The sequence below is a fragment of the Elgaria multicarinata genome, chromosome 12, assembly GCF_023053635.1.
Source record: "Elgaria multicarinata webbii isolate HBS135686 ecotype San Diego chromosome 12, rElgMul1.1.pri, whole genome shotgun sequence".
Lineage (NCBI taxonomy): Eukaryota > Metazoa > Chordata > Lepidosauria > Squamata > Anguidae > Elgaria > Elgaria multicarinata.
This window is the reverse complement of record NC_086182.1, coordinates 2106120-2127691: the sequence shown is the minus strand read 5'-3', so window position 1 is coordinate 2127691 and position 21572 is coordinate 2106120. Positions and strand designations below refer to the sequence as shown.

The window sequence follows — 21572 nt, the reverse complement described above, 5'->3', positions numbered from 1 at the left end:
TTTTCTCCACACTAAACATGGCCAGTTCTTTCAGTCACTCCTCATAGGGCTTTGTTTCCAGATCCTTGATTATCCTCGTTGCCCTCCTCTGAACCCACTCTAGCTTGTCTGCATCCTTCTTGAAATGTGGTGCCCAGAACTGGACTCAATACTCAAGATACTAACCAGTGCCGAATAGAATAGAAGAGAACGAGTACTTCATGCATTTTGGAAGCTATACTTCTATTAATGCATCCCAAAATAGCATTTGCTTTTTTTTGCAGCTACATCACACTGTTGGCTCATATTCAGCTTGTGATCTACAACAATTCCAAGATTCTTCTCGCTTGTAGTATTGTTGAGCTAAGTGTCCCCCATCTTATAACTGTGCTTGGTTTCTTTTTCCTAGATGTAGAACTCAGCATTTATCCCTATTAAATTTCATTCTATTGTTTTCAGCCCAGTGCTCCAGCCTATCAAGATCACTTTGAAGTTTGTTTCTGACTTCCAGGTGTTAGCTATCCCATCCAATCTTGTGTCATCTGCAAATATGATAGGCATTCCCTGTACCTCCTCATTCAAGTCATTAATAAAAAAGTTGAAGAGCACTGGGCCCAGGACTGAGCCCTGCGGTACTCCACTCATTACCTGCCCCCATTTGGAGAAGGTACCTTTGGTTACTACTCTTTGAATCCTATAATTTATTTATTTATTTCACTTCTATACTGCCCAATAGCTGAAGCTCCCTGGGCAGTTCACAGGTACACACTGAGTCTGTACACACTGATTCCATGATTCTGAAGCCTACTGTGGATCCATCTAATAGTTGTTCCATCCAATCCACTTTTAGCTAGTTTGCTGATCAGAATGTCATGGGGTAATTTGTCAAAAGCTTTGCTGAAATCAAGATATATTATGTCCACAGCATTCCCACAGTCCACAAGGGAGGTTACATGATCAAAGAATGAGATCAGATTAGTCTAATCAGATTAGTCAAGAACAAATCCATGTTGACTTCTAGTAATCACTGCATTGATTTCAAGGTGTTTGCAGATTGACTTCTTTATAATTTGCTCCAAAATTTCCCAGGGATGGATGTCAAACTAACTGGTCTGTACTTCCCTGGTTCCTCCTTTTTGCCCTTTTTGAAGATAGGAACAACGTTAGCTCTCCTCCAGTCATCCGGCACCTTACCCGTCTTCCATGATTTCACAAAGATAATAGACAGTGGTTCTGAGAGTTCTTCTGCTAGCTCTTTCATTATTCTAGGATGGAGTTCATTGGGCCCTGGAGATTTGAACTCATTCAAAGAAATTAGGTGTTCCTTGACCTTTTGTTTTTCAGTCTCAAACTGCAATCTTGCCCCTTCAGCTTCCCCTTCAGCTTGTATTTCACTTTTGCCAGCGGGGGTCGTAGACCCTCGTTTTGGAGAAGACTGAGCCAAAGAGTCTCTGGGGAGTGGACAGTTAACCTCATTGCTTCAGTCACGACTACTGCTGGGAGGTGCCAGGATTACCCAGTAGTCCAGAACAAGATGCTAATACACACACACACACACACACACACAGAGGCCCAAAACACCTGGCCTTGGTTGCTTGCTAGCTCACTTTCAATGTGTTTGTGTGGTTATTTTGTGTGCCCATTGCAGAACCTTTGAAGAGCAGCTGTTGGAGCATAGGACTTTTTTCAGTCACATCTGCCTTATTATTTAATTGTATTGTTGTTGTTCTTGAATGTTAATTTTCTTCTATTGTAAATGGCCTTGGAGGCCTGTTGTCAGGCGGAAAGCAGGATATAACTGTTTTAAATAACATGCAGTTACTTCTAGACTTCTGCAACATTTTATCTATGTGCAGTGATCATATAGAGAGAAGAGAAAGACACAAATGAACTGAAGGCTATGGCAGGCTGCGTGTGCACAATGCTGTGTACAAAATTCAGGTGGGGTGGGGCCCGAGAGGAGAAGCAACATGGAGAACAATGGCAAATTCCAAATGCATTCGTTTCCCTTGGAAACAAGGCCAAGTAATTCAGAGTTTCACAGTGTATATTAGGAGAATTTCAGAGGCATCCTGTCTTGCCTTTTGCAATGAGATTAAGGGGTCAAACAACAGGCTTCATGGAAAGGTTTGGAGCAGGGCTTGGGAGAAGAAGAGATATGGCATCATGCAGGTGTCCTGTGAGAAATTCCTTTGCTCCCTTCCCCATGCTGTGGAATTGCACGGTGATTATTCTTGGTTAATGTTACTGCGATGTTACACCTATACTAGGCCCACCACATAAACTTTTCTCAGGCCAAGCATCAACACTTGAAAACCTGAGAGAGGGTTAAATAAAACCTTTCCCCTAACTATGAGGGAAACAGGTTTAGTATAGGATCTGTTTTTTAAATGTACTGTGGGTATGTTCTGGTGTGGGTGTTTGATAAGTGTGTGGCAGGTAAATAATGCCAAGCTGACACATGGTATTTAGTAGCTAACAAAGTAATAATAAGTTTATTGTCATGTTAAAAAGCTTTAATTGAAAATATAGTGCTTCCTATCCTGCCTAATCCGAACGCCACACACACCAACCACCTCTCTCTCTCTCCACACCAATCCTAAATCCCTAGGAATTAATCTCCTCTCACTCCACAGATGATACCAATCTCCACTCCCAACCAAACTCAACAACTCAACACCCTAACAACAACTCTCTACATACTCCTTCCCCCATCCTACCTATTACATCACAAACCACACCCACTCAGTTCTAACATTCCATACTCACCAGACATACTAAACAAGATATATACAAGATGCTCAGTTGTGGGGTATTGCCACAGTTACTTCCTTGGGTAAGACCACAGAGGAGGAGGATTTGCCTCTGTACAGGTCTGTGGCGTGAGGAGGAGGCGAGAGGGCAAGTCATCCTCCTCACTCGTTCAAGCAGCTTTTCCATGTCCTCAATTCTCACCAAGTGAAACTGATCCAGTGTAATTCTACTCGTGGAGTTGCTGGACACTCCATTGTCAGCTTCTGCTATAATGACGGCATCTAAGTCAGCTCTTATCTGAGAGATTTTGTCTGTGAAATGATCATTAAAGGTATCACCGCGAACTGCCGTAAGCTCTAAGATTTAGGGGGGGAAGGTGTCTGAGTTAGAGCCCTCTCCACCCTGAACAGTTCTGCTCGATGTGAATTCGCAGACTCGATGCATGCAGAAAAGAAAGCTTTCTTTGCTGCACGTATTGCCACCCCATAGGAATGAAGATGTTCTCTATGTCGTATCTTGTTGGACTAAATCAAGTTTTCCACCGTCGGCGCTCCAGTCATCGTTCTTCCTGCTTCAGTTCCCTGAGATCTTCTGTATACCAGGGTGCCCTGTTAGAAGTAGGCTGGAGAGGACGTCTGGGGGCAATCGTGTCGATAGCCCTAGTTAGGTGTTGATTCCATCTATTAACCAGGGCTTCAACAGGATCATCAACGGTACCAGCCATAGAACCCTCTAAGGCTTTCTGGAATCCAAGAGGATCCATCAGCCATTGAGGGCGGACCATCTTAATAGGTCCGCCACCCCTGCAGGGACGGATAGCAGCCGTGATACTAACCCTGACCAGAGAATGATCTGTCCATGACAACGCAGATGAAACTAAACCTGTTGTAATGAGAGGAATTGCTGCCTCACTACAGGCCTGCGTATTCTTACAAATGCGTCATATTTGGTCTGTAGGAAAGCGGCCGCCGTTTCCGTTTCCAATATATAAAGGAGATCTTTATGCAGTTGCTGTGCAATTATGGAGGATTTATTGGCAAACTCTATTATGTGTGCTATTGCATAATGGAGTATGCGGGGGAAGGATGGGTGTCTTCAAAACTGTTCCTATAAGAAGTGGGCACTAATTAAACTCACATAGGAACATTCTACCAACAGAAATCGAAGGCAGGGATAAGGTTTGCAGGAGACAAAGCAATTTCTAGCCAGCCTTTTAATTTCAGAGCTATTTTATTGCTTATTGCATTTTTATCCTGCCCTTCAAGACATTCTGAGTGGCTTACATGGCTCCTCAGACTGTCCATTTTATTCTCACAACAGTCCTGTGAGGTAGGTTAGGCTGAGAGACAGTGGGCCAGTTCACAGAACATAAAAGCCCACCATGGGTTATTTAACCCACATTGAGGCTGCAGGGTGTATGCCTGCCATTTTGCATATCCAACCCCACTAAAGGGTTGTCATGTCATATGAACCCAGCAAGTGTGGTTTAAACAACCCTCACATAACCCTAGATTAGACCATGGATTATGTGAAGATTGTTTAACCTCGCTTACCGGATTTGCACAACACGACACCGCATCCAAGCAGGGGTTAGATGTGCAAAGTGGCTGCATTGCCAAATTCACTGGCAGGGGAACATGGGGAAGGGCGCAAATTCGACCATGGGAGCTGCAGAGTGCCCACCCCTGTCCTATTGGGGGAGACAATTCTTCAGATGCTCCAGTCCCTGGCCATTTAAGCATTGAAAGGGCAAACCCAGCACCTTTTGGCACAATATGATCTGCCTCACTAGTTCCATGCAAGGCCCTGACAAGCCTGTTTTGAAGGGAAGCCCCTAGACTCTCTTCAAGGACAGTCCCACATAGCGCGTATATGAGGAATCTGATCTGGAAGTGAGAGGAAAATGAGTAGATGGAGCCAGGCTGAATATGCAGGAAAAGAGGACTCCTGCCATATGAGACAAACCTGTCAGAAGCCAATTCTGGCTGCTACCACCTGGAAACCCAAGAGCAGGGCCGAATCCAGGAGTAGCCCCAAGCACGGCCTACTTCCTGTCTTATGCGTCAGTGGCAGTGGAAGCCGTCGGACGCAATGGCGGCGGAGGCAGGTAAGGAGCTCGTCAACATTTTTATTCATGATTTGGACAAGGAGGTGCAGGGAATGCTTATCAAATTTGCAGATGACACAAACTTGGGTGGGATAGCTAATACCCAGGAAGACAGAAACAAACTTCAAAGTTCTTGATAGGCTGGAGTGCTGGGCTGAAAACAACAGAATAAAATTTAATAGGGATAAATGCCAAGTTCTACACCTAGGAAAAAGAAACTAAATGCACAAATACAAGATGGAGGATACTTGGCTCAGCAATACTACAAGCAAAAAGGATCTTGGAATTGTTGTAGATCACAAGCTGAATATGAGCCAATAGTGTGATGTGGCTGCAAAAAAAGCAAATGCTATTTTGGGCTGTATTAATAGAAGTATAGCTTCCAAATTGCGTGAGGTACTGGTTCCCTTCAATTTGGCACTCATTAGGCCTCATCTTGAGTATTGCATCCAGTTCTGGGCTCCACAATTCAAGAAGGATGCAGACAAGCTGGAGGGGGTTCAGATGAAGGCAGCAAGGATGCTCAGGGGTCTGGAAACAAAGCCCTATGAGGAGAGACTGAAAGAACTGGGCATGTTTAGCCTGGAGAAGAGATTAAGGGGAGACAATATAGCACTCTTCAAATACTTAAAAGGTTGTCCAGGATCTCTTCTCGATCCTCCCAGAGTGCAGGACACGGAATAATGGGCTCATGTTCCAGGAAACCGGATTCCGGCTGGACATCAGGAAAAACTTCCTGACTGTTAGAGCAGTATGACAATGGAACCAATTGCCTAGGGAGGTGGTGGGCTCTCCCACACTAGGGGACTTCAAGAGGCAGCTGGACAGCCGTCTGTCAGGGATGCTTTAAGATGGATTCCTGCATTGAGCAGGAGATTGGACTCAATGGCCTTATAGGCTGCTTCCAACTCTACTATTCTATGATTCTTTGATTATTTCACTAGCCTAAGCTACCTGCTGTCATCCCACACACTATTGCTGTTGTGCTAGAAGTATCTTATGCACTAGTGCTGAATAGGATATTGCTGCAGGTCAATGGAGGGGTAGACCTGGTATACAAACTTCTCAATGGTCAGACCTACCTAGTGCCCACACCTTGTTGCTTTTAAGTCACTAGATCTGCGAGAAATAGTACAGCTATTCTCTAATACTGTTAGGGTGGCTTCTTCTTTTTCTTTTTCTTCTTCTTTTTGGAACTGCAACATAAAATGTGCAGTTCCAAAAGATGTTTTATAAACTAGGGCTCTCCCGTTAGAGTTCTGTGAACAGCTCAGGACTTGTTTACATCCGCAGCAGAATGGGGTACTAAGCTCTACCAATTCAGACTAAGGCCATGGCTAAACAAGGGAGTCAGAGGGCGACAATCTCGCGATTTTATGATCGCGGGATCTTCGCCCTGGTTTACACATGGCGCACGACATCGCAGCCGCCATTTTTTTTAAAGGAGAAGGAGTGCATGAGCGCTCGTCCAAAAGTATTTTAAAAATACCCGTCCATGAGTATTTTTAAAAAACAACAACAAACAACCTCGCCCTCCCCCCACCCCCGAAGGGCACAGAGCTCCTGAGTTGCTCTGAGGTTACACACGAGGAGCTGGGACAAACTGCGACAGCCGGCCCACGTTCTGCGGTCTTGTGATCATCCCGAGACCGTGGGAAAAGTGCAACAAAAAGGTAGGGTGATCCCAGGATGCTCTGTGTGTCATGTGGATGCACAGGGATGATCCCAGAGTGATCCCTGGGATATGGCCCCATCTAGCTGTGGCCTAAGAGGGAGGATCACAGTTTTTAAACATTCCTATATGTATTTTTGAAACAAGTGCAAGTCGAAAACTAGGTTCTAATCCATGCTGTTCCATGCTGTGCTAGATTTCTACTTGCAGGTGGTTTATATCCTGTCCTTCCTCTCTGCCTATGATGGTACTATTCTAAAATAGTACCTTCCCTTCAGTCCGCCCCCTGTGGTGTCAATCTGAACAGCAGTCTATAGAGGGAGGAACCCACACCCCAAGCCGCTTTTTGGCTTCCTCTAGAACAGCGGTTCTCAACCTGTGGGTCGCGACCCCTTTGGGGGTCGAATGACCCTTTCACAGGGGTCGCCTAAGACCATTGGAAAACACATATTTCATTTATTTGTAATTAGGAATAGATATCTCACAATATATAATAACATATTGTTTTTGTGATTAATCACTATGCTTTAATTATGTTCAATTTGTAACAATGAAAATACATCCTGCATATCAGATATTTACATTACGATTCATAACAGTAGCAAAATTACAGTTATGAAGTAGTAATGAAAATAATTTTATGGTTGGGGGTCACCACAACATGAGGAACTGTATTAAAGGGTCGCAGCATTAGGAAGGTTGAGAACCACTGCTCTAGAACAAGCATGGTGAGAAATGCACAGCATTTAAAAAATGTCTTAGGAGCCAAAACCAAGCCCAGAGAGCACATGGGCACTGCACTGCCCTTTTTAATAGGGCAGCATCACTTGCCTGCTGCTGCTTTGCTGAAATAACTGACCTTTAAAAAATTAAACCGGCATCTGCTGGGCAAAGGAGTATTTCATCCTTTCCTGTGATATATCATGTCAATAATGGCTAACTGTGATTGCTTTGCTGGTTTGCTGTGTTTGGATTAAGAGGTGGCTGGTATGTCGAGTGTTAATTTGGGCATCCCCAGGGCCATCAAGATGCCCTCTTGGGCATCTGGGCCATCAAGTTTAACCTTTATACGGCTGACTGCATTCATTGTCATGGTTGTGTTGCAATTTGGGTTTTAACACTTATATCTGCTAGATTCTCCCAGAGAACCCCTGTTCCCATTGTTGGTGGCTGGGTTTTATGCAGGCCATTTCTAGCCCAGATAAGTAAGGGATAAAGCAGATTGTTTGTACTATGTGCTCCATGCTTCTGCTTGCAGGTTGGGATGTGTGGGAAGACTTGCTGTGGTCGGTAGGAGAGAGATTTCTTACTCCTCAGCTTTGTGTCCCTTCCCATTCCTTGGGAATGAGTCAAATCATACCCCTTTTCTCTTCAACCACCCCAAACCCACTATTTTGTGGATCTCTCCCTCCCTCCGTCTCTCTCTCTCTCTCTCTCTCTCTCTCTCTCTCTCTCTCTCTCTTGCTGCTCAGATGTCAGAACACTTCACCTGGGATGAAGGGCTCTTGCTGCTCTTCAATTAATTGAGAACACCCCTACTAGGGATGTCGGGGAAATCTGCAAGTGCTTCAAATGAGTTCAGATTTGTATGAATCCAGCCAGCAGATTCTACAGCCGACCAGTTTTTCCAAATTTTGTGGATTCCACAGACTTGTGGACTTTTTTTAACATTTTTTTTTTTTTTTACTTTTGAGGGAGATTTGCACAAGTGCACATCTATCCAAGTCCACAATTTCAAATGCAAGTTTGGGAAATTGCAAAAATTTTCTGAGACTTAGAATCATAGAATCATAGAATAGCAGAGTTGGAAGGGGCCTACAAGACCATCGAGTCCAACCCCCTGCTCAATGCAGGAATCCACCCTAAAGCATCCCTGACAGATGCTACTTGCATTTCTACTCAACTTGCATTTCTACTCATGTTCACATTTGGGTTTGGAACAGGACATGTTTGCATTATTTGCAAACAGGAACAAAATTCTCATACATTCCTAAAAATAAAATTAAAAATCTGATTCTGTCAGTGAGTGGAACGCGGAACAAAAGTCACCTGACAATCTGTGAAACACAAAATCCATACATTTGTAGTCCCTACAAATCCCTATAATCCTGTCACTCTCCTCCTCCTCCCTAAACATATATTTTTCAGTCTCTGTGCAAGTTCAGCTGTTGTTGCATCCTCCCATTGCCTTGTGAAGAACATAAGAAGAGCTCTGCCGGGTCAGACCACAGGCCCATCGAGTCCAGCATTCCACTCACCCAGTGGGTGCCCCTGATGCCTCTGAGAAGCCCAGCAAGCAGGTCACAAGTGCAGGTGCCTCACTCTTGCTTGCGTGCTCTAGCAACTGGCACAGAGGCATCCTGTTCCTAATATGGGGGGCCATCCATAGCTATTAACAACTTCCATGCCTAATTCCCCCTTTAAAACCAATCCATTGGCGACCCTCACTGCATCTTGTTTCTGCACTATGTGAAGAAGTTCATCCTTTTATTTACCATGAATCTCCCACCAGGTTCATGAGATGACCCGAGGTTTGAATATTATGAAAGGCCTATCTACTTCCTCCAGACCAGGCATAAATTTATACACCTCTGTCATATAGACCTCTTACTTGCTTTTCTTCCTAAGCTAATCAGGCCCCAGTTGTTGTATGCTTTTTCTCGTGGAGGAGTTGTTCCAGCCCTTTAATATTTTTTGTTGTCCTTTTCTGTACCTTTTCCAACTCTACAATATCCTTTTTGAGGTGTGGTGATGGACACTGTACACAGTATCCCAAACGTGATTACACAAAGTGCTTTTATAAGGACAGTATGATAATGGCAGGCCTGCTGTAGTTTCAGTTCCTTTCAAAATTATGCCCAACGTGGAATTTACCTTTTTCACAGCAGCCACACCCTGGGCTGACATTTTCAGCAAGCTGTTCACCACCATCCCAAGATCTCTTTCTTGGTCAGGCACTGCCAGCTTTCATCCGAGCAGCATATATGTGAACATCGCTAACTTGGGAGTCATTTAACTTTATACATGGAATCCTCCTGTGGCACTTGAGGAATATCTTTTCTGAGGAACAGGTTTATTTTGCTAGCTACAAAAATTGCATGAGCATACGTGTCCTTGGTCTGCTGCCAAGTCCATTGCTGTTCCATAATCTGTTCATCTTGTAATTAAAATGAAAAATTGTACAGTCGGTATCAGACACTCATCCATGAGATCCAGCGCATGTCTCATCCTGTTCTTCCTGCTCCTCTTTCCAGACATTTTCAGTGAAACCTCAAATAACATTTCTGTTACGGTGCCTGCTGAATGTATAAAAAGAAGTTTGGAGCCTACTGTTTGCACTCCTCTTCATGAGGCATCTAATTGTTATCATGTGTTTTATATTCATTGTTGTTCCCCACCTCGATCCAAGTGGAGAGGCGGGTAAGAAATTAATAATAATAATAATAATAATAATAATAATAATAATAATAAGGGACTTTCCCACAAGCTAGACATTTAGCCCATGCATTATCCAAGGCACTCTGATCACTAGGCAAATCTGAAAGTGGAATCTGAAATAAGCAGAGGGTATTCCAAATTGGTTAAAGCATTGTTATGCCAGCTAGATGGATGAGTCCTCAACGTAGTGTATCGTGCAATAGTAGTCTGAGTTGCCATCTCATACCTGGTGCCCTGCACTACTGTAACTTGGAACAAATTGCCTGCCAGCATCAGGGAGGGAGGAGGGCAAGCAAGCAAGATCACTCTCAACACCCTTCAAACAACTTTTAAGGTCAGTGACAAGTCACACATGAGTACCTAATGGAGCTGACGTTCCATTCCCTCTTGAGTGTAGCAGTAAGGAATCTATGCTTGTGATGTGCAAGCTGAATTATTATTGAATTATTATTATTATTATTATTATTATTATTATTATTTCTATCCTGCCCCATAGCTGAAGCTCTCTGGGTGGTTTACAAAAGATTAAAACTTTAAAAATCAATATACAAAATTTGAAACTGTACAAATGTAAAACAGACAGCATACTAAGACAACATACATTTAAAAACAACTTTGAGCTCTCAGCCAAACCTAAAGATATATCTAGGAGTCATTCAACATGCCTGGGAGAAGAGGAAAGTCTGGACCTGGTGCCAAAAAGATAACAATGTTGTCGCTAGGTGGGCCTCGTTGGGGAGATCATTCCATAATTGGGGGGCCGCCACTGAGAAGGCCCTCTCCCTTGTTGCCATCTTCCAGGCCTCCCTCGGAGTAGGCACCCGGAGGAGCACCTTAGATGTTGAGCATAGTGTTTGGATAGGTTCATGTCAGGAGAGGCGTTCCATCAGGTATTGTGGTCCTGAGCCGTGTAAGGTTTTATAGGTTAGAACCAGCGCCTTAAATCAGGCTTGGAAACATACAGGCAACCAATGTAAGCAGGCCAAAGTCAGTCTTATTTGTTCGAACCACCTGGTCCCTGTTATCACTTCAGTAATAAAATCCGTTAAAATAGTTTGCAAGGAATGAAAATATTTACTTATTTTTTAAAAAATTGCAGTATTTCTCCAGGGTTTGAGTTTAATTTTTTTAGTTTCACCTTAAAGCCTATATAACATAATTTAAATGGAGCTGCGATTGATGGACACACGCCGGCTGCTAATTTTACTCCAGGAGCTGTCAAAGTAGAATTTGAAAATAATATCTGTCTAGAAAGCTCAGTGATGTATATAGATGTGAGCAGCTTTGCCACGGGAGCTCCCTGCCCATGGTGAAGGAATCCGTTCTGTCCCATGTTCCATGCAGAGATGCAGCAGCGATTAGAAGCCCCTCTGGTATGTTCTGAACAGGTGCATGCAAAATTGGAATTTCTGCTTGAGACACCTTATCCTTTCATCATGAACAGAGGGAAAACGCTGCTTCCCTAATCAGAGAGGAACCTGCATTTGGCCTTCAGCTTGTGAAGAGCATAAGAAAACCTCTGCTGTATCAGGCAAAGAAGGCTCACATAATCCAGCATCCTGTTTCCCACAGCAGTTCACCAGATTGATGCCCTCGGGAAGCTCACAAGTGAGGGCCAGAAGTGGATAGATTTTTCCCTGATGTATGTCATTAGCACCTGGTACTCAGAGGTATAATGCCTCTGAACATGGAGGTTCTGCTATTTATTATTTTATTTATTTATTGCATTTATATCCCACCTTTTTTCCTCCAAGGAACCCAAGGTGGCATACATAGTCCTCCTCTATTTTATCCTCACAACAACAACCCTGTGAGGTAGGTTGGGCCGAGAGTCGGTGATTGGCCCAAAGTAATCCAGTGAGCTTCCATTGCCAAGTGGGGACTGTCATGGGCTGGGCCCATGGTCCCTTTAAGAAAACATCTTTGCATGATCCCGGAGAGGAGGAGGTAGGTTTCTCTGTGTCCAGAAGGGAGTAGCAAGAAGCACCTGGCATTTGATAACGCCTCCCCGGGCTGGTACCAGGGGAGAGTAACAAGTTGCAGCTGTGCAATGTCTGGGAGCATTCCCCCTCCCTTCGGGTGAGGCATGGGTTGCTAGGGAGTTTCAATTGGTCAGGGTGGGTCTGGTGATCAAGGGGATCCCAGAAAGAGATAAAAGCTTGGGCACCCAAGGGTCCGGTCTCTTTCCTGTGGGTGTCAGGAGTCCAGTGTGTGCGTGGTGAGCTAGAGCATCCAGGCCAGGCTGGCTGGATGGCAGAAGCCCCACGTGGCTGCTGAGGGAAGGAGTCTAGTTCGAGTGGCATGGAGCTGAGTCGAAGTGAGCAACAGAGGTTGAGTCGCAGTGTTAAGTGCTTGTTTTGTTTCAGAATAGGTTTGGGTACAAGTGGGCAAGGGACCTTGCCGGAGTTACGGCTGGTGGGTGGTTAGTGGGGAGTGAGTGCGAATCCAATTAGTCTGAGTGTGTAAAGGGGGAGGGGGAGGTATTAGTTCCTGCTGTCCAAAGTGTGTCATTCCTTTGTCTGTGTTTCCCCCCCAAACCTCTTACGTGTTTACCTTAATGTGTAGACCCTTAAGGAAGTGTGTTTGTGTGAAGAATCAAAGTGTTTGGTGCCTATCTCCTGTGTGGTGTCATTCCTTGAGAACCTAGACTCCTAAAGGGTTAAAAGCGGCAGTGAAGGGGCGTGTGTCTGGGCTGGCCGAGCCAGACCCCCCTTCCCCGGCCGAGAAATCACTGAATCAAGCCTGGCGGTTCCATCACAGGGACTACAACCCAGTTCTCCCAATTCCCAATCCAATACTCTAGCCACTACACCACACTGGCTCTCGGGATTCTCTTGAACTACCTCCATAGTTAATCCTGTGTAAAAGGCACCAAGGGTCAAAATAGATGTGATGGGGGATAGGGGGAATCATATGTCTTTATACAGATGTCCAATCATTTGCATATAAAGTATGGGGCACTCCTTGCATGTAAAGCAGTGGGTGGGTGTGACACACTCACACACTTGCTGCTCTTTCTTCTTCCTCCTCTTCTACTTCTTCTTCTTCTTCTTCTTCTTCTTCTTCTTCTTCTTCTTCTTCTTCTTCTTCTTCTTCTTCTTCTTCTTGTTGTCGCCCTGCTCAGCTTGGTTCATCAGAACTGAGTGGGGAGAAAGGTGTTTCAAGCGACAGAGCGAAGGGCACAGGTGTTGAGGTGGGTGTGCCAGGCATGTAAGGAAATGGCCATCAGTCCCAGCTTTGAGGCAGAGAGAAAGAGAGAGTGATCAAATTTAAGGAAATTGGGGCTCATCTACACCAAGCTGGATATTCCACAATGAAAACGGTATGAAAGTGGTATATAAAAGGCAGGAGACACACTACTGCTTTATAGCAGTATTGAAGTGCACTGACAACTGTTGGGGCCCATTCACACATACTATATATCATTTTCATACTGCTATATCCCACTTGGTGTGTCTCCTGCCTTTCATGTACCACTTTCATAGTGAAATATCCTGCTTGGTGTAGATGAGCCCTTGGATAGAGATTCCCGTGTGTATTTATAAAATCTGATGTCCAGAGGCTTCCATCTCATGTCACTAATGGAAATATTTCTTGTGTGAATGTTCCATTGAACTGAGTTCTGTTAAAACAATTTCAATATCAAATACTCCCTTTAGCAATTTCTACAACACTGATAAACAAGATTGGTGTAAGTAGCAAATGTTGGGGCTGTTTGCCTAGACAGGCCATGAGTTATGTGAGGGTTGTTTAACCCTCACATAACCCCCTCTGGCCAGGTTCACATGACACAACAATCCACGGTTGGGAGTTGAATATTCAGGATGATGCCTCAGACACTCCGGCTCGTTGTGGCTTAAATAAGCCACAACGAGCTGAAACATGTTGTGCGAACCCATCTATGGGTGTGAACGCTGCAGAGACCTCTTGGGGCAGTTCACTGCATTTTGGGTATTAACCAACATTTTTGTGCTTTAGTATTTCTGAGCTGTTGGTTTTGTCTGTGCTGGGACATGCTAACTTTGAAAAACAAGTACATAAACCATGTGGTAGTTTCAGAGTGTGTTTCCTGTAAGTGAAGTAGTATGTTTGGCATTTGAACCATCTTGATCTGGCAGAGAAGCAATCCGTTTGCCCGCCCTCCCCTCCCTCTCAACTTCTGCATTACCACAGTTCAGAGATGATGGACATAAAGTACATGGGCTTTTGACAGTATGTGGTACTTCAGAGCAAATTGCCAGTTTCAATCAGATGTACGCAAGAAGAGAAAGCCAATTGTCGTCCATCAACTTAATCGCTATCAGGATAAGAGTCAAGAGCAACTGTTGTAGACCTGAAAAGTGAAGAAGTCTTCTCTTGAAGTGGAACTTGAGTGCTTCCTAATACTCTTTAAGAAAAGTGGGGAAATTGGATGCTGCTGCTGCTATTATTATTATTATTATTATTATTATTATTATTATTATTATTTTATTATATAATAATAATAATAATAATAATAATAATAATAATACACATAGGAAAAATTGATAGACACATTAGACACATCCAGTTGGTATCCATTACTATGAGACAGCACATAAGCGCAAAGAGAGACTGCTGCACAAACACACACTTTGAAAGCCTGTACTGTAGGGGCCAAGTGCCTGTCTGTCTTAACTGATCTTAGCAATGACCTCTGAAACTGACATTAAAGTATGATCATGCAGGTGAATAATAACCTGGTCCCAAGCTCATTAGAGGTTTAAAGGTTCATTTTGAATTGGGCCAATCAACGCACAAGTAACCAGTGCAATTGATGCAAAACTGGCATTGTGTATTCCAATGGTCTGAACACTACCAACATCCGAGTGGCAGCTGAAGTTTCTGAACTCTTCAGAGCCACCATGCATACACTAGTTCAGCTTGGAGATAATTCGTTTAATGGTAAACAACGCCAGATCTAACTGCTCTAAACCTGTTGCACCCTGGATCCTGGTCCTTCAAGAGGAGTGCAACCACTTTTATGACCATTTCACACCTTCATCTAGATCGGTTAACTTCCATACTAAGAGAAGCTCTATTGTATCTGGATTAATATCTCAAAGAATAGCCACACATTGGAAGCACTGCCTTCTCAGGGTTCGTGAGGCAGGGACTGGCTTGCCAACTGAGACATGGACATAGGTGGGGGGGCAGTACAAACGGAACGAGTTGTCTACATACAGAGTGCACATCTGGCTAGCTGCTGTTGGAAGTAAACCATGAGACCACATGGATTTTCGATAGTGGCAGAGAATTGATTCTCAAAGAATAGTTTGATGTATATGATCCCAGAAGATTTGAACCCAGCCATTCCAAACTCTCAAAGATCCCGCATTTATAATCTTGCTAATGAACATGTACAACACAATATCTTCCATCTAAATGTGATATTAGAGAGCACATTCTTATCTGGCCTCATAAGAAAACTCCCTTCAAGATGAGCCCAGACGGAGCTATGTCTATCCACATTCTCCCCCCCTTTCCCCCCTTTTTTCCATGCTTCATGGACGAGTTAGAACCCTACCTCAAATTGTTTGCACTCCACAAAATGTTTCCCAAACAGAGTTCGATGCAAGAGGGTTTTGTGCAAGCCTCTCTCTTTGATATTAGCCATCACCATGATTGTTCCAAGACTATGTCTAAAAGCACCATTTTCTACAAGGCAGAATCAGCCAAAGACTCCTGGATATGTTGCAGTCTACTTGAGGGAAATGGTTAAATAAGAATGTGCCACACATTGTTGGCAAAGTGGTTGATGATGCCGAGTGCCAGTTGAAGGAGGAGACGTCTTGCCATCTCTTAAAAGTGGGCTACTGGCTTTCCTTTTGAGAGCACAGATGTGTAGGGGGGGGCATCAGTATGCCAGGGATGAGTGTAGCTGCTGTAGCCTTTCAAAAACTAATTAACTGTTCTTTGTTCTTCCCATTTTAAAAAAATCACTTAATTAACCTTCTGTTTCATTGTTCTTTATATTTTGTTTCCAACCTTGCTGGAAGAATAAAAATCCCTTCCTGAGCTCAACAATTCCTAGTCCAATAAATCACTGAACAAAATGATGTAAACCAGTGAACAAAAAGCTAGAACGGATACAGATCAAGGCATCCGGTTTAACTCCGCTGCCTCCCTCCCAGCCATTCAAGTAATTGGAGTCAACGGCAGGCCTTATTAGGAGGGGTCCCAACTGTGCTGCCCAGTGGATTGATCCCTGCAAGCCAGATTGGGAGGGGTCTCCTACTCCCCCATCCCTGCAACTGCCAGACCCAAAGGGCCTAGAGCCCCCACCTCCCTTCTGAGCTAATACCTCTAGAGAGGGACTTTCATCAGGGCTGTAGTTGGGAGAACGGTTAGCCTCCCCTCCCCTTCCACAGTCTCAATCCTGACAGGGGGGTCCTGAAATTGTTTAAGGCAGAGGGGACTAGACACTGTAAATGCAGCCGTGCATTAACATCTTGTCTAGTTTGGCCTTGTGATAGTTCAGTAGCTTCCCTCTCACTAGATGTGCCCTTTGCCTCCTCTGTGCCCTACCCAATATTTTTCTGGGGTCCCTAGTACAAAAATTACGGGCAGGACAGCCAAATGGCTCATACCCATATTCAATGTCTCCGTACACCAGGGCTGGGCAGACTTTAAGCTTGCAGGATTCACCTGGTTTTTTACTAGAATGCCGAGGCCCGCCAAAGTAGGGGCACTGGTAGGCAGGCAATGTCTACTCCGTCCCATTTCTCTCAAGCTGCCTTGATTTCAGCAGCCTTCTTTAGAAGGAGGGAAGTCTTTTGGTTATTGCTACCGTTACACCTCAATCCACCTTCTTCCCACCCTTGTCCTACATGAGCTTTGTTTGTTTATTTATTTGTTCCATTTATATCCAGCTTTTCCTCCAAAGTTCCCAGGACAGTGTACATGACCCTCTTCCATTTTTTATCCTCACAACAACTCTGTGAGGCAGGTTAGGCTGAGAGTCAGTGACTGGCCCTAAGTCGCCAAGTGAGCTTCATGATTGTGTGGGGAATAGAACCCAGATCTCCAGAGCCCCAGTCCAACACTCTAACCACTACACCACACTGGCTGTCTTTCTTAACCTCTCCTCATATCTTCCGCACCATTTTCTGCTCTATTTGATAGAAAGAAGGGATGAGCATGATGGACAAGAGAACTGTTTTAAACTGTTTGACAATGGCTAGAAAATGCTTGCTTATCAGTCACTTTTTAAGTAGTATTCCAGAAGTATAGCAATACTTTCCCTAAGTCCTGCTCTTATTCATGTGCTACATAATCCTGTGACAGATGTTTTCCTTCTTCCTCTTTGCAGATCATAGGTCTTGTGGTTTTGTGCATTGGCATTTATGCTGAAGTTGAAAGGCAGAAGCACCGGACCTTGGAAGGGCTCTTCCTTGCTCCAGCCGTGATTCTTCTTCTTCTGGGCATAACCATGTTTGCTGTTTCCTTCATTGGAATGGTGGGCTCCCTCCGAGATAACCGGCTGCTGCTGAAAACGGTGAGGCTATTTGCTACTTTGTTGCAGCCATCTGCCACATCTTGGTCCCTTCCAGCTCTATAGCTTCACCAAATCTAGATCTGATTAATAGTGGTTTATCTGTCATGGCTTCCCCACTCAAAGAATCTTGGGAACTGTAGTTTTGAGGTGTTGGGAATATGCTAGGGAATGAATGTTTGATCAGTTTAGCTCTGCAGTATACATGCATCTTTAACAGTGCAAAGCTGAGATGAGACATCAGACTCACAATTATGCATTGGGATCAAAATGGGTCCGAATTTCAGAATTGGCCCTGGAACAAAAGCAGTTGTTTGGAAAACTGCTCAGTTTTGCCAAATCCATTTCCAAATTGGGTGGAGGGGAATTCACCCATTATTTGAAAAATGTGGTATTGAGAGGAAATCTCAGCTTTCAATGAAAGAAAAATACTTTCCACCCGCATTTGCCCCCATGTCTGCAAAGATACACTTGAAAGTGGGTGGGCAGCTCCAGGTGAAATCTCAGAAGCGTATGATGTCCTGTGTTTATGGGAAGGGGCTTCCATGCTCTACAGAGCTTCCTAAGCTGCCTACCCTAGCCCTCTTCACATCATTTACAGGGGCTGCAGTGTTCAGCTTCTCTTGGTGCAGAACTTCGATTGCCTGGGTGCAGAACTTAATTTATTTATCAGCTTTCAACAAAAAGTTCTTAAAGCACTTTACACGGTAAAAAGGTAGCTTGCAACACGTTTCCAGAAAGTTGTTGACATTCTCAGCAGGAGTAGGCTTTTGTGTGTAGATCTTCCAACTTACAACATGGGAACAACCTCCCCATATGCCTGATGCCTACCTAAATTCTGACTATCTCGGCCTTGGTTGACTGTGGGGCAAGAAAAAAGCCCTCCTCCCACCCCAGACCAGGTCCTGGTGTTGAGCAGGTCTGGGTAAGGTAGTCAGGGCTGCTTCTGCAATACTGTCCTTTCCACGGATGCCTGGCTACTTGGTCCTTGGGATCCTCCCAGGAGGGATCTTGGTGAGAATGTCCTCTCTCCCTCACCGGTGGCAATTCCTGCTGTCTCGGCCATGGCCATGGGGTCAGGTGCTCCCAGCTACTTCTGTCCCACCATGTAAACCGTGGATGGGAAGTCGTGGCCCTCCAGAATTTGTTGGAGCCCAGGCAGCATGACCAATGGTCATGGATTATGGGAGTTGTAGTCAAACATGGAGAGCCACTTCTGATGGAAATCCTTATTTGTCTGCCTTTGAGAACAATCAGGCTGACAGGCACAACTGAGAGGGCTTTTTTGGTGGTGGCAGGAGTTGTTTATAAGAACTCATTACCAGCTAGGGTGCATCAGGCCACATCTTTGCAATCCTTCAGTAGAGCTCTAAAGATGCATTTGTTCTCAGTGGGGTCCTCATAAGTGTTTCACGGGGCTGCTTGATGGGTATCATTTTGGTTCATGGTTTATTTTAATGTTTGTATTTGGTTGGATTTAGTCTTCTTCTTTACTTTTATCAGTTATTAAGGTGATTTTAATTGCATATTATTGGTGTCTTATAAATTTTGTAAGCCACCTTGAGAGGGTTCACTCTTGCCTATGAGCATCCATAAATACTAAAAAATAAAATATGTATTTTATTAGTATAAGTATGCACACATCCCTGCTTATGATGGAGAAAGCTAGGGGTATTTTTTTTTGCCTCCAATGAGATTTGGCTTGACTTGCTTTCAGCAGCCATCTGGAGCGATGGACTCTGTCAGCCTTCCTTGAAGGGCACCTGCTTGCTGTCCATCTCTGTCCATGGCTAGGGACGGGAGGGGGCCTGGGGAAAGCTTCCAGGGACTGGGAATAGGTTCGGTGCCATGCTGTCTGAAGCAACTCTCCATGATCTTGGCGAAAGGTTATTTCCCCTCCAACTCACATTCATGCAAAGCATGCCCATTGTCCACGCCTAGTCTTCTAGTAATTTCCCTGCTGTAAACCATTATTTTAGAGATGCAGCAGCCAGACGCTCCAAGTCCGGTTCTCCAAGGTTCTTGTTCACTATTCAATAAGGGCAAGGCGTTATATTTGACATTTGGTGAATCTTTAAGACCTTTCAAGTGCTGTGGAATATGTACGTGATCATGTTCTGTTCCCTTAAAGAAAGTGTGTATGTGTGTGTATGTGTGCATGTGTGTACACTGATATGTGATGGTTATTTGACAGCCCAAAATGTGCTGCTAAATTGCCTTGCAACAGAAGTACCTCTAAAAGTTGGGAAGCATCTTAAATGGCATGCTTCATTGAACACACAAACGTCATTTGATGTGAATCTTAGTTTATGTCCATTCCTCCAATTGCTTTTTTCTACAAGTTTTGATTTGGGGGCAAACCTCTGCGGAACCTCTTAAATGGCTTTTACTTCTGAAGTGCAGAGAAACTCCTCTTAATTTTAACAAGAATTTGACAGACTAAAGACCACAGGATTTGGCCTTCCTTATAGCCTACAAATCAATAAGTCAGAGGGCAGCGGAACAGAAATGGTACATAAAGAATTTTCTCCTCTTTTTCCCATCTTCTCTCCTTTCATCCTTCTGAATCATTTTCTGGCTCAGGAAGATGAGAAGCGACTGAATCAGAGGAGAGGGAGATAAGAAGCGTCTGTCCTCTCTCTACCTCATTACTGGCCTCCTCACTCTCTCGCTCTCGCTCTCGCTCCTTCTAATTCCACAGCAGTTTCAAGAACCAAGACTGGGGCAGGGGTGGGTGGGAGATGCCTGCACTCTACCTGGGGGCTGCTGTAGAGGCTTCAGACCAACTTTGATCCAAGTTCTAATCCAGATCCCCTTACTTCTTCCTGTAGCCAGTGGGCCAGCAGTCCCCAACCATGTGCGCTCCTAACCCTAGTTACAAATTGCAAATAACCTGCCCAAATAACCTGAGCATAAAGCAGAGGACGGGTCCAAGTCCCATATATAAAACCACATATTTGACCCCAACCAGCACAACAAAACACCCATTTCCCAAACAACAAATACAGACTCCCTCTCCCACTCACTGTCTGCCAGCCAACTCTGCAAAGGGGAGACATGAGAGCACTCTTCAAATACTTGAAAGGTTGTTACACAGAGGAGGGCCAGGATCTCTTCTCGATCCTCCCAGAGTGCAGGACACGGAATAATGGGCTCAAGTTACAGGAAGCCAGATTCAAGCTGGACATCAGGAAAAACTTCCTGACTGTTAGAGCAGTATGACAATGGAACCAATGACCTAGGGATGTGGTGGGCTCTCCCACCCTAGAGGCCTTCAAGAGGCAGCTGGACAGCCATCTGTCAGGTGTGCTTTGAGGTGGATTCCTGCATTCAGCAGGGGATTGGACGCGATGGCCTTATAGGCTCCTTCCAACTCTACTATTCTATTATTCCCCCCACCCTAATTTTTTGCAGTAATCTAATTTGGAGGTTACCGGAACTTGGACAACTGAAGCTAGGTTATCCATCTCCAGATTGGGGCGTAGCTGGGCCACCAACCATAGTTGGCAGAAGGTGCTCCGTGCCACCGAGGCCACCTGAGCCTCAAGTGACAGCAATGGTTCTAGGAGAACGCCCAAGCTACAAACCTGCTCCTTCAGGGGGAGTGCAGCCCCATCCAGAACAGGTTGAACGCCCACTATCCAGTCAGAAGAACCACCCATTAGCAGCATCTCAGTCTTGTCTGGATTGAGTTTCAGTTTATTAGCCCTCATCCAGTCCATTGTCACAGCCAGGCACATCCACAGCCTCACCTGGTAGAAAGATAAAATGCTACAAGGGAACATCAATGCGTGAGAAATTAATCAAGGCCACGGAGCTTAGAGTTGACAAAAGGCTTCGATAGTGCACAACCGTTAATTGTGATTCAAAGATCTTAGCAGTTTGTAGTAGGGACATAGTGGCTGCAGAAGCCCATCATCATGCATCTTGTTATAAGAACTATACAAGGGTTAAAGCAAAGGAGGAAGATCATGCATCTAGCATTCAAACCGATGATCACTACAAAAATATGAGAGATGAAGCATATGATGAACTAGGGCTGTGCTCCGCTTCTCTTCAGGTCAGAGAAGCAGAAGCGGATCGGGGTGCTTCGCCTCCCCTTGAAGCGG

At 44.6% G+C, this 21572-nt stretch overlaps 1 protein-coding gene across 1 annotated transcript in view; it reads left to right on the top strand.

Moving 5' to 3' along the window:
* The window catches only part of LOC134407570 (tetraspanin-15-like), a 193453-nt gene that overhangs the window by 70361 nt on the left and 101520 nt on the right, over positions 1-21572 (top strand). The window contains exon 3 of the mRNA XM_063139443.1: positions 17281-17466. Within this exon, the coding sequence (XP_062995513.1) occupies positions 17281-17466 (186 nt within the window). The remainder of the gene's footprint in view (positions 1-17280; positions 17467-21572) is intronic.